The sequence below is a fragment of the Balaenoptera ricei genome, chromosome 11 (assembly GCF_028023285.1).
Source record: "Balaenoptera ricei isolate mBalRic1 chromosome 11, mBalRic1.hap2, whole genome shotgun sequence".
Lineage (NCBI taxonomy): Eukaryota > Metazoa > Chordata > Mammalia > Artiodactyla > Balaenopteridae > Balaenoptera > Balaenoptera ricei.
Window position 1 is genome coordinate 59,087,591 of NC_082649.1, and position 13,517 is coordinate 59,101,107.

The 13,517-nt window shown below is 38.4% G+C and overlaps 1 protein-coding gene across 1 annotated transcript in view; it reads right to left on the reverse strand.

Moving 5' to 3' along the window:
- TOPAZ1 (testis and ovary specific TOPAZ 1) overlaps positions 1-13,061 on the reverse strand; it is a 68,943-nt gene extending 55,882 nt beyond the window's left edge. Inside the window, exons 1-2 of the mRNA XM_059937591.1 lie at positions 12,857-13,061; positions 9,791-12,257 (exon numbers count right to left, since the gene is read on the reverse strand). Coding sequence (XP_059793574.1) covers positions 9,791-12,257; positions 12,857-13,061 — 2,672 coding nt within the window. The remainder of the gene's footprint in view (positions 1-9,790; positions 12,258-12,856) is intronic.
- Between the last annotated feature and the right edge of the window lie 456 nt (positions 13,062-13,517).

The window sequence follows — 13,517 nt, forward strand, 5'->3', positions numbered from 1 at the left end:
TATGAAAACCAATGGCTTTTTAAATGATATGATATTATACTTTGTGAGAGGGATTTTCCTTTCAAGTTTCAATGCTACCTCAATTATTCAGAACCTCAATTCTGCTTTTTTTAAAAATTTTCTCTGAAAATAGTATCGTCTTTGATTTTCTGCTTTGAACTACCCTATCGTTAAAAAAAAAATTGTGTATATAACAAAAAAAAAAAAAAAAAAGGAACCCGCCTGCCAATGCAGGGGACATGGGTTTGAGCCCTGGTCCGGGAAGATCCCACATGCCGCGGAACAACTGAGCCCGTGCACCACAACTACTGAGCCTGCGCTCTAGAGCCCGCGAGCCACAACTACTGAGCCCACGTGCCACAACTACTGAAGCCTGCGCGCCTAGAGGCCATGCTCCGCAACAAGAGAAGCCACCACAATGAGAAGCCCGCACACCACAACGAAGAGTAGCCCCCGCTCGCCGCAACTAGAGAAAAGCCCTCGCGCAGCAATGAAGACCCAACGCAGCCAAAAATAAATATAAAATAAATAAATTTTAAAAAAGAATGGGAAAATAAAATTACAAACAAGACACAAATATATACAAATCTCCTCCCCCAATTCATACCTCTGAACTCATGTCTACTAGAGTATCTCCATTTCAGTATTTCAAAGGTCTCTCCAACTCAACATGTCTTATTTATTTATTTATTTATTTATTTATTTATTTATTTATTTATTTATTTATTTATTTATTTATTTATTTATTTATTTATTTATGGCTGTGTTGGGTCCTTGTTTCTGTGCGAGGGCTTTCTCCAGTTGCGGCAAGTGGGGGCCACTCTTCATTGCGGTGCGCGGGCCTCTCACTATCGCAGCCTCTCTTGTTGCGGAGCACAGGCTCCAGACGCGCAGGCTCAGCAATTGTGGTTCACAGGCCCAGTCACTCTGCGGCATGTGGGATCTTCCCAGACCAGGGCTCGAACCCATGTCCCCTGCATTGGCAGGCAGACTCTCAACCATTGCGCCACCAGGGAAGCCCCAACATGTCTAAATTTGACCTCATGACCAGCATCCCTCCCCAATCCTGCCTGTTTTCATCAGAGAATTGTAATGCCCTTCTTTGAAACAAGAGAAACCAGGTATCATCCTTAACTCCTACCTCTGACCTCGCCCCCATTTGATTAATCAATCTTCACTTCCTAAACCTGTCTCAAATCCACTCCCACTTCTGGTTGAAGTCACCACGTCCTTTGGTCTAATTATGACAATAGTTCCTTGCCAATTTATTCTCCACACCAGAGCTATCATGATTTTTAAAATGTAAATCTGATCAAATTCTCTACTTGAAGTAAAGTCCTTCAGTGAATCCATATATGCTCTTAGGATAAAGTTCAAACTCACCATGAATTCTAGTTCATCTAGGATGATCTGTGTATGCCTCTTACCCTGGCATATTAATTATTAATACATCCCCCCGCCCATTTCCCTCTCAAAATTTTTGCAATTCAGAAGATCAATTCTATGGTCATCCTATTTACAAAGCCCTGCGCGACTGAGCTTTCTGCATATTCTGTAGCTTCATTTCTTGCCACCTGAACACTAAGCCATGGGATGTTATTTCTGTCTCTCAGTTGTAACATGCTCTTCCCTGCAGGCCTACCTATAGACTACTCCTTCCCTCTCAATTTTCTACTCACTTTTTTTCACCTATTGCCTAGTTCCTATTCATTCTTTAGTGTTCAACTTAAATGTTACTAGGGCGAGGAAGCCTTCAACACCTTGCACTTTTCCTACCATATTTTATTGTATTTGCTTAATCATTTGCAGCCCTTGATAGACTAAAAGCTCTGTGAGAACAAGGTCCATGTGCATCTAGTTGCTCACCATATAGTCAGCACCTAACATCCTCCTGGCCAGACACTAGGGAGATGCAAATGAAGATGCCTCTCTCCTGTCTACAAACTCCCAGCATAGGAGGAGGTGCACATGCAAGCAGACATAATATACTGAGATCTGTGCCAAGAGAACTACTGGAACAAATCCCTAGAATAATATCTCAGATGTGATTTAGAGGACAAATGAATGAAAAGAAAGGAACTTCTGGATAAAGAAACACTTGCAAAAGGATTCAGATAATGACATATTGTGGAAACAGTGAGCTGCCTGCTCTGCTTATCTTTTATTAGCCTCTCCCCACACTTTCCTCCCCACCGACCCCATAGCTGCCAAAGAGAGAATGGATGCAGATCCACCAAAGAGCCATAAAAAGCCATGCCAAGCAATTTAGACTCCATCCTCAGGTGGCTGAAAGCCACCGGAGCGCTGTAAGCAGTCACTGGCAGATCAATTTCTACTTCAAAATATTACTGTGGAGGAGGATATACTAAGAGAGTTCAGGAAGATTAACCAGGAGCTAATTGCAATAACTTAGAAGAAATATGAATAAGATAGTAGCAGTGAGAATTGAGAGAAAGGAAAAACCATGAGAGATATTCAAGGTAATAGCATGAATAGGATTAACTGACTCAATAAATAGAGAAGAATTGAGGGCTGTTTCTAATTATAGTGAAAGTTACATTCACAAATAGGTACAGCCCAGACACACAGAAGGTTATTCCTTAAAAAAAAAAAAAAAAAACCCAAACCCAAAAAAGTAAATAAGTATAGCAAGTGTACTGCTTTAATTTCAAAGTATTACAATAGTATTTTTAATACTGCTGGTATAGTTCATAAGAGTGAGAAACTTTTTACTATGAATAAGTAACTTACAAGGAAGGTAAAATTGCACATGCCACTCTTGTTAGAAGTAATTTAGTTTTGTTTTGAATTTGCAAGACACAAAGAGATACGAAAAACTTAAATTCATCTAGATTAGGAAAAATAAAATTGTAACCCCCATAAATACATTTCAGCTTTGCATTAGTGGAGTAGAAAGGGGGAAAAATGAAGGGTAGAAGGAGGAAAGGAGAGAAACAGACTTGGGTGAGGCTACAGAATACAGGGAAGCAAAAGAGAAGATCTGAGCAAAAAGGAGAGGAGAATAAGAGAGGCTTCTGAAGAACTACATAGATTACATCAGGTTTATCCTCTAACAGAGCATTTTTCAAGGGGGTGATGAAATTTAATGGGTTCCAACCAGGATTTTTAAATAAAACAGAATAAAATACAAAATACGATACTAGACCACATGTAGTAAGGGAACTACTATATTTTTATAAATCTATTGTCTTACATATTCAGAGGTAGGTACCAGACTGTAATGTAAAATGTATCTTTAGTACGGGTAACTGACAAACAGGTTTGAAGATGACAGCCCTAGAATAATTATTACCAGAAAAAGCTTGAAAACTAAGAGAATGTTATTGCCCAAGAAAAATTCAGAATGTTATTGCTCAAGAAAAATTCAGAAAAAATTCCCAAGAAAAATTCAGAATGTCCAAGAAAAATTCAGAATGTTATTGCTTCCTTTTGAGGTGCTAACTAGCTGAATGCAGTCAATGTTCACTTATTTACACATTCACATATTGTTTGTGAAAAGGACTACCATAAACTTACTGGGGCAATTATTCTGCACATAACAGTGGCCAAAACCAGAAATATTACAGTATCCAATTCACTGGGCCAGAGGTTCCCAAGCCTGATGCCAGGATGTGAGGTGCTCGGTCTCCTGATACTACAAACAATAACTCCATCAAGTACAGTACCATTTATTTCAGCAAAAACAAACAATGGTTTATGTGGTCCAAAAGAGAAAAAAGTAAAAATCAGAACGATACTTCTTCATACTGCACCACCTGCTACTTTAAAGAGAAGGATGAGGGCTTCCCTGGTGGCGCAGTGGTTGAGAATCCGCCTGCTAATGCATGGGACACAGGTTCAAGCCCTGGTCCAGGAAGATCCCACATGCCATGGAGCAACTAAGCCCGTGCACCACAACTACTGAAGCCCGTGTGCTTACAGCCCATGCTCCACAACAAGAGAAGCCACCGCAATGAGAAGCCCGCGCACCGCAACGAAGAGTAGTCCCTGCTCGCCGCCACTAGAGAAAGCCCGTGTGCAGCAACGAAGACCCAACGCAGCCACAAATAAATAAATGAATTAATTAATAAAAAAAATAAAGAGGAGGACGAGATGAGAGAGGAAAGGGGTCAAAAAGTAAATAATGTTCTGTGGCAGTCTACAGAATAATGGATTTGAAGCCATGTAAAGAACCAAAGTGCCACTCTTCCAGCATGCTGTTCTGGGGAGGGGAGATCGACTTAGAAGCAGGTTGCCCTGTGTCCAGATCTCAGCTCTGATACTTACTAGCTGTGTGTCCTTTGGAAAGTTAGTGACTTTGACTCACTTTTAAAGATAGGGTCAGTTTCAATCTCAGACTTGTTCTACTTAATGAAATAGCATAAGTAATGTATCTAGCACAGGGTAGACACTAAATGTCAGTTCTTACAATTAAGTGTACAATTGTGCATTATAGTTAGAGTGCCTCAGATATTCAGTGGAAAGGGAGAATGGAGGAAGATGAGCTTCTTGAAAAACAGGCCAAGGAGTCTAAATATATGAGGGAAAGAAAGAGAATGACCTTTACTTTTGCTGGAAACCATTTTTTGGTTTTGTTTTTGGTTTTTTTTTTGGTCATTTGGTATTGTAAACCTGGTGACAGAGGCCAATCCCTTGGGGAACAAAATGATTCCCCAAGATTCTGAGAAAGTAAGTGGGGTGGATTTCTTGAGACAATATAGTTTACCCAGGATAGATCCATGCTAGGCATGGTCTACTGGGACTCAAATGCCTGAGCAAAAGTAATAGGCTTTTATTTTCTGTACAGTGGTGCTAGGTATTCCCCCCCCCCCAGAAGTTTATTATTTACCGGCTCTAGAATGTACAGTGGCTTTTCACGGATTGAAGTCCAAGTTGCAAAGGTGGTATAAATGATCCAAACTGATCACCAGCACCAATTCTATACCAAGTTCAAATTTTGATGCCTAATTTTCCAACCTTCTTAGTCTGGTATCACCCTACTTATCAAGTCTTATTTTTACTGTTCTTAAACATCTATCTGCTTTAGAAAAAAAGGATTCACTGTCTCCATTTACATATATTCCAATGCTTGAGAAACAGCCTACAACATAGTAGGAATTGAAACCTTAATTCTCTCCCCTCCCACAATGTATGAGTGACTGGGTTTACAAAGGCAAATGAGACATGGACATTTCCCACCCTCAAGAAGTCCAACAGTTTATGTGAGCCATGGAATACAAGGTATGGTACACAAAAGTTAAATATCTGTCTCACACACACACAAAGAGAAAATGATGTTCCCATGGAAAAGTGTCTGAGATATCTACTCTAAACCAAGAACTTATTATAGAGGATAACACCAGAAACAAAAAGGAAAGAAAGAAAGAAAAATAGAGAATATACACAAGAGTATATATTCTTGTGCAACTGTATTTACATCAGTGGGTACCAAGATGAAAATTAGCCTGTATTCAGTAACAAAAAATATGTTCTCCTCTCAAGACTTCACTGAACTCATTAAATGTTGCATCTACAAAGAAAATAAAACAAGACTAATAACTGTGTTTACAATAAAATGGGCAAATAAAACATATTTTATCAAAATTATTAAGGTCTACTAGATTAGTGTATGTTTTGTTGGCTAAAGTTAAATTTTCTGATTCCTGTTGTGTAATCAGGCCTGTTCAAGGCTCTTAGGTGGCTGACTCAATCTGTTGAGTTCCTAACTATGTGAAGATTAAAAAAAGTAATCATGTTATTTGGTTTTTTGCTATTAAGTTGTATGAATTCCTTATGTATTTTGGATATTAATCCTTCATCAGATATATGATTTGCAAATACTTTCTCCCATTCCATAGGCTGCCTTTTCATTTCGTCTAGACAAATAGTGTATGATCTCACTTATATGTGGAATCTAAAAGAAAGAACTCATAGGAACAGAGATGAATGTGTCAGTTAACCTTATTAAGGTAATCATTTTGCAACATATACATATATCAAATAATCAAATTGTACACCCTAAACTTACATAAGTTATATATCAAATATGTCTCAAATATGTCAAATATGTCTCAATAAATTTGGAAATAAAGAGAAAAAAGAAAAGTAAAAAAAAAAAGAAGTCCAATAGTATTAGCAGGTGAGAGATGTAAATTATATCATCATGAAATCAGTGTCATAAGTGAGGTAGCATAAGGTCCTGTGGGAAAAGAGAACGGCTCCTACTTCTGTCTGAAGAAGTCATAATCTGCCCTGCACAACCATATTCATAGCTACCTTTACCTTTTGCCCACATTTTCTTCATTATTTTTCTACCTCTCCAAACTTTCTTCCTTCTTCCCCCTTGTTAATCTAAATCAATCCAACCGTTAAGGATCAGTACAAATTTTGGCTTTTCCAAGAGGCCCTTTCAACCCTCTTTTCTAAACTACTAGTGTTCTTGTACCTCAGTTTACATATTTTTGTTTCAAACACATTAGTCCCCACTTCCCCAGTGATATAGTAATTCCCGTGAATATTTGGCAGATTCTTAAAATCTCAATGATCCACTGTATAATATCACTGGACTGATATTTTAGCATATGTGATTGAACATAATCCTATATTCTAGTACAGATTAACTGTAGAGCACTGACTATTACAGACATTCTCAGATCTCTAACTATACTTACAGGCTAATTCAAAAGTTTTACCTATTTCACCCACTATATATGTCTAAGCTCATCAGTTCAAGTCTTAGGGAATTAGTTCTAATATGCTTCTAATGCTTTGGATTTTAATATGGACTTCCCCCACGGTGGAGATTGACAATGAACAAGTATTCTAACATAACTTAAATACCTTACAAATTAACTCATGTTTGTCTACCTGTTTTACCAATAAGAGGTAGTCCAGAGCTTCTGACAATTTCTGGGCATAGCCCTCCCATCTTCAATTTCTATTTCTGTAAAACAGAAACTCATTCTAACAGGTTTCAACCTCTCAGTGTCGCAGAGTGAGGAAACAGTAATATACTAATTAGCAACTGATTGGTAAAAGGGAGAGAGCTGACATTAGAAATTATATTTTAAGCTTCATCTAGTTCTAGAACCAATAACAATTTTCTGTATAACTATTAGCAGACCCTCTGGTGATCATGCGTCCATTTTTCCCTGTTAAGGTTTATCCTAGCACTGTGGATGACTGTAAAACTGGTATTTCCAGTGCAGAAAAATGAAAATATTAAAATAACTACTGAGGAAATTTTAAAGTTTATTTAAAAACCAAAACTTCAGAAGCAGAGATGAAAGAAAAAGAAGAGCTAAAACAAGTATAATTGGTGCTCCTGCCATAAAAGGAAATGAAGTTACAATAATAGAAAAATTATCTGAAGTAAATTTGATACTTGGTTTGTCTTTTATATCAGGAAAGCAAATGCTGCTGTCTGAAGTTAGAACACAATTTTTAAAAGTCATGATAACAAAACTTAAACTTTTAAATAATCTTTCTTATTAACTTGGAAGAGACTTTTAAGAACTAATTTCTTGTTGTAAAGAAGTTTATTGATTCAGCAGTTCCTTTAGTTTCACTTCAGTCCCTCCTTCCCCAAGTTAAACGTAAGTAAAATTAAATGTTTTTTACTAAAAAGTGGCATGATCCAACTCTTCTGAAATTATATCCACATATATGCCTAGATAGGCATACAAATTTTGAGTAATTAATTTGTTATTTTGGGTGGTGAGATTCCCTCCCTCTTACGCTTTTAATATAATGAACACGTATCATTTTTATAAAATCAGCCATTATCCTAAGAAAGAAAAAAAAAAGTATAAAAAACAAACTTTATGCCCAGTTTACAACATTTCTACCTTCAACTGCAGTTCATTGTCAACATCTTGTTAGCTAACAGAGATGTTTGCCTTTGAATGTAGGTTTTGCTCTAATTTCTCTTTGTGATCCTCAAAGGAAGCATGGTATAACAAGAGTTAAAAGCACCTTTAATTAACTACCTTTTATTGAGCTCTTACTGTTCACCCAGTATTACACCAAAACCTTTCCCATCCCTTCATTGATTAATCCTCACGACCTTGAGAGGCAAGTACCTTCCCTTTTTACAGATAAGGTAAAATATCAATAATTTGCCTACAAGGTGACAGAGCTATTAGGGAAAGGAAAAGATTCAAAAACCTAGGTCAGACTATAAAGGTTAAGTTCTTGACCACTCATTTTAAACTAAGATAGTTCAAATCCAGATTCTGTTACTAGCAGTGTGAATTTGGACAACTGACAACTTGTCATCTTCATTTTTTCCACCTCAAAATGGGCAGATTACCATCCTCATTATGGACGATTTTAAAAAATAACAGATAAAGCTCTTGGTCCTTCCTTTGGGATACAAAAAGTACTCTATTTGGTGATAAGTTACAAGTTCTTGTCACACTAGGAACATCAAGAAGAATGTAATATCACAAAAGTAACTAAAATTTATGAATACTAGACAAATTTAAGTCATGTACTATTGAATCTTAGTGGAAAGTGTTCATGTTTCCAGTCTGTTCACAGAACATTCCAATATTCAAGTACTGTAACATACAAATATAAATTAGAGCTTAAAGAATTATAAAAATTTAGTAAAATATGACATAATAGTAAATAAAATTTAGGCCAATCAGATAGGTCAAGTTCCCGAATAAGAAGGTTATTACTTGGCTCCATTTAAAGTTGATTCAGGCAAACTCACTCTCTTTGGGGGCTAAGTCATCATTTAAAACCACCACCTTAGATGGATCTAGAGACTGTCATACAGAGTGAAGTCAGAAAGAGAAAAACAAATATCGTATATTAACGCATATATGTGGAACCTAGAAAAATGGTACAGATGAACCGGTTTGCAGGGCAGAAACAGAGACACAGACGTAGAGAACAACTGTATGGACACCAAGGGGGGAAAGTGGTGGTGGTGGGGTGGTGGTGGTGTGATGAATTGAGCGATTGGGATTGACATGTATACACTAATATGTATAAAATGGATAACTAATAAGAACCTGCTGTATAAATAAATAAATAAAATTCTAAAATTCAAAAAAAATAAATAAAAATTCTACTATTTATGGCAAAAAAAAAAAAGAATCACCTTTACTTGCTTTTAACCAAGATGCCTATTCTATCCTTGCTGATATTAAAGCAACATTTACTCAAAAAAAATAATAAAATAAATTTAAAAAAATAAAACCATCACCTTAAAAGTAAAACCATGAAAAAAATTTTGTGCTTTTCCCCTCTGAATATTAGTTTCACTTTTGATTCGACTTTCAAGTTCTAATTCAAATAAACTTTTCCAAGGCTTCTCTGGTCACTGAAAAATGGATTTTTTATCTAACAAGGAAGCCAGTGAAAATGGGTTAAAATACATAGCACTGTTCTTAATACGTAACTTGGCTGAAATAAAAGCATAGCTGTATATTCACAATTATTAAAAAACATATGAAAATAAATTTGACTTTTGAAAGAAGCAATCTCAGTAATTTAAAAAGCCACTTTATAAACCACCATTTAAAATTCTGAACAGCTAATCTGCTCCATTATAATTTCAAATATATATAATTGTTTTATTTTGATTCTAAGTTTCAGCATTAATGACATTTCCAGGTCTCAGCAATTATACACTATATTACATTTAATAAATAACTGGGTTAAAAAAATAATGGAGCGTCAATGGTCACTGAATAAATCAGTGACACCTAAGAGCAGAAAGTGCTTTTGAAACCTGCAACAATAATCTGTACCAAAAGGCATACTTGAACATGCATACCTCAAGTCATCACTTGGTTCTTTTTTTTCTGGAAGTTCCATGTGCTTGGAGTCTGTTGACTGGTGCTCTTCGGCAACACTGGGCTCCTGGCTTATCATGGGAACCTCGGAAGTAAAAGACAGCTCCCCTTCATTGGAGACTCCAAAGAGGTCTGGGTCATCTTGAATTACATCAATTAAGAGGACATCATCTTCATATGCTTTAAGAATATCTGGAAACCCCACTTCAACTTCTGAAAAGTTCTTAGTCATTTTTCTACCACTAACTTCAAAGGAAACTGCTTTGAATGTTTCTTGTTCACTAGAGCAGAAGGCAGGACTTTTCTTTATACACCCGGGATCACAAGAAATAGTATTATTTTCAACTGTGAAAGAAACAGCTTCCTTATTAGAAACAATATTGCCTGGTTCAGAGATGTGGTTAGATGGTTTATTACCATTACCTTGCTTTAAAAAGCTTGGAGAAATAATACAGGAATTCTTACTGCAGTATGAGTCAGAACCAGCTTGCACTGGAATTACACTATTTTGTATGCTCAAAGATTGAGGTCCTGAAGTTACTGTGGTGACATTTTCTTTAGTCCTATTCTGCCTTACCTCTGCTCCAGATAAACTGTCAAGAAGTTCTAGGGGACTATATACTTCTCTCTCTGATGACTTGGCATTTATTTCTTTTCTTTTTTCTGTTTTGTTCTTAAGTAAGGGAATTTTAAAATTAGTCAGCCGTCCTGTGTTCAACATCTTAACGAAGTCTGGAACAACCAGTGTTTGCTTAGCAATGCATGCTTTTCGATGAATAGTTTTGCCTGTAGAGCTATTTGCTTCCTGGCCATCCTGGGAAGCCACTGTCAAATTCAGCTTTGTTAAATTCCCTCTATCTTTTTTTTTACTTCCTGTTAAGTTTTGAGTCACATTAGTTAATGGAGTATCTTCAGTAGTATTAGAAACTACCTCTGACGCACTTCTGCTTAGTTTCTCTGACTTCATTTTTTTATTATCATTGATGATAGGTTCCTTTATAATCATTAAAGTAGGTTCCACTGTAGAGACTGAAGATAAACAATTTAAATTAGAATCCAATTTCTCTCTACTTGAAGATTCACTGCTTGTTTCTGTTAGAGAACTTTGTAGCATCAATTTGGAGTCAGTTAAGTGAGTTTGATTTGTTTGGTGTTTAAGAAAATCATCTTGCCTAAAACTTTCCTGAGACCCAGGAAGAAAGTTATTTGACTGTGGCAAGGAAGTCTTTTTCCAACACTGGGCAGATATTCTAGCACATGAATAACAAGGCCAAGTTCTTTTGCCAGTCATTGGTATTGTTCTGTGACAGCTAAATTTAGATTCTTCAGCTTCATTCTTCGAGTCTTCCCTCGAAGCTGTCTTTTCAACAGGATGGCAATCGCTAGGTGACTTCACTATTGAGTTTTTCATCCACTTAAAATACTCCTCTGGATCCATGCTCTTACATCCTAAAGGCTCTGAAGCATTCTTTTTTTCTTCTTTTGAAAGTGGCTCAAGAGTTTTCTGAAACATAGGATTTACATGGTGTTCATGACTTGTTTTTTTCCCTGTTTCTGGAAGACTTAATAAATGATCCACTGGTGACAGTGTGTTATTGTTTACTTTTCTCAAAACTTTTAAAGGACTTTTTTTAGCCACTAAAGTCTCTGTTTCTTTACCTTCAGCACCTGTTTTGTTTTCTTGTAACACCAGCTCAGATTTGTTATACACATTAGAGAATTTCATCTTAATAACCATTTCATCTCCTTTTTCAGACACCTTCATCCTTTTTCTGGGTTTTCTCCCAACACTGCTCTCCTCTAATGAATGTTTATTTTTTTCACTTTGAAGGCAGGAAAGCAAGCCCTTATTTTTACTTTGGTATGAATCATTTTCTTCAAGTAATAACTGATTTACTCCCATTAAGTTTTCTTCAGTTTGTAAAAGTTGAGGAATATTATTTCTGTCACTCTTATCTGCAAGACTCCTAGGGCTTTCTTTCTTTAACTCTGAGGAATTTTCTGGTACATGCATACATCCACCATCAGGTTTATATGCAAGGTTATTTTCATCATTACAACCCTTGGAATGGGGGAAACAACTGCAATCATGTAATTTTAAAATGGAATTATTTTCTACTCCAGGTGACAAGCTGTTACAAGAATATTTTGGAGTATTCTTGTACAGTTCATCTTGGAATTCAACCTTACTATTTTGTGTAGCCTTATTTTCAGTTATTTTGAGAGATGGGCGTTCTAAGCTTTTAAATTTTTTAATTCGAATTCTTCTTTTAATACCTTTTACCAAACCTTCCTTACCCAAAGACTGCAAGAAAGCCATACTTTGAAATTCACTGCATTCCACTGTTTGGAAAGATTCCGAACTGGTTAATGATTCCTTTCTTACCAGGTCAATCCCTGGCTGTGGATCACCGCTTGAGGCTTCAGTAACTTTTCTTTTTTCCTTGGCTGATCAAAACAACAAAACATACCAGAAAAGATTTTATATTGAGGAGGAAAAAGCAATACCACTTAAAATAAAAAAAAATTGTGAAGCCATCCATTTTTATTTCCCTGAATAGCTGTATGGAAATATACGTTTGTTTTTAAATCAAAGACCTAATTTCTATTAAGGTCCTGTATAAACCTGTATAAATTCTAAGGCAGCTGAATAACCTCTAGCATCATCATTTCATACAAGCCAAAGTGAATCACTAGTAGGAATTCCTTTTACAGAACTTCTGAGCAAGGGATCCTAACAGGACAAACACGTTTTAAGCGAATTCCTGTTTTTTTCTCTCCGGGTCAACCGTGTGCATCAGTAAAGCCCATGTAGATTCGAGTGAAACGCTAGTGGTAAAACACGGGTGGAGGAGAAGGGGTGCAAAGGCTAGAAAGGGAGTGACCTCTGCGTGCTTCCTTACTGTGTCTTCCCGATTGCAAGGGGAGCTCCGCCTCCTTCGCTGCTTCTAAGCCCGGCCGGTCCGAAGGGTCTGAAGAGCCCACCTGGCCCCCCGGCCCCTCCACTCGCCGCCTCGCTGAGGCCTTCCCAGCCCCGAACGTCTCACCCGACTTGTCACTTTCCACCTCTTCTCTCCCAGACGCCCGGGCCACCATCCTCCTCTTTTGCCTGCTCTCCTTGCGCCCCCGGGCCTCAGGGCCACAGCCTCCCGCCTTGCCTGGTCCAGGCCGCCTGCCTCTCTTCCTCGGGCCTCGCGCATCGCCTTCACGCCCCGGGGCCGTCGCGGGCCCCGAGGTCCGCGACCGCAGCATCCGCCCCGGGCCGCCCGTCTGCCCACCGAGGCCCGCCACGCCCGCTCGCAGGAGCCCACCGGCCTCGCAAAAGCTGCTCCGGCCGCCAGGCACCCGCGGCCCTCAGCCCCGTCCCGCCCCTACCCGCCGCGCCCAGCCGCCAAGACCCCGCGACCGGAAGCGGAAGTGGGGTCCGCGATGCCTGGCTGGGGCAAGCGCGGCAAGGCCCAACGGGCGGGAGGACCTCGAGCCTTTGCAGCCAGCCTCTCCGCGGTTCGTTGCGGGGCGTGGGGGTGGAGCCTTCCAGTAGGCCGGACTCTCCCCCCGGCCACCTTTCGCGCCTGGTTGCTCGCAAAAACCGAGTGGCTTCTAACTCCGCCCCAAGTCTCTTTGGGGGGTCCCTTTCCATATGCCTTCCTGACATCCTATACGCACCTCAAACTTCAGTTGTGCAAAACTGACCTTATCTTTCCTCAC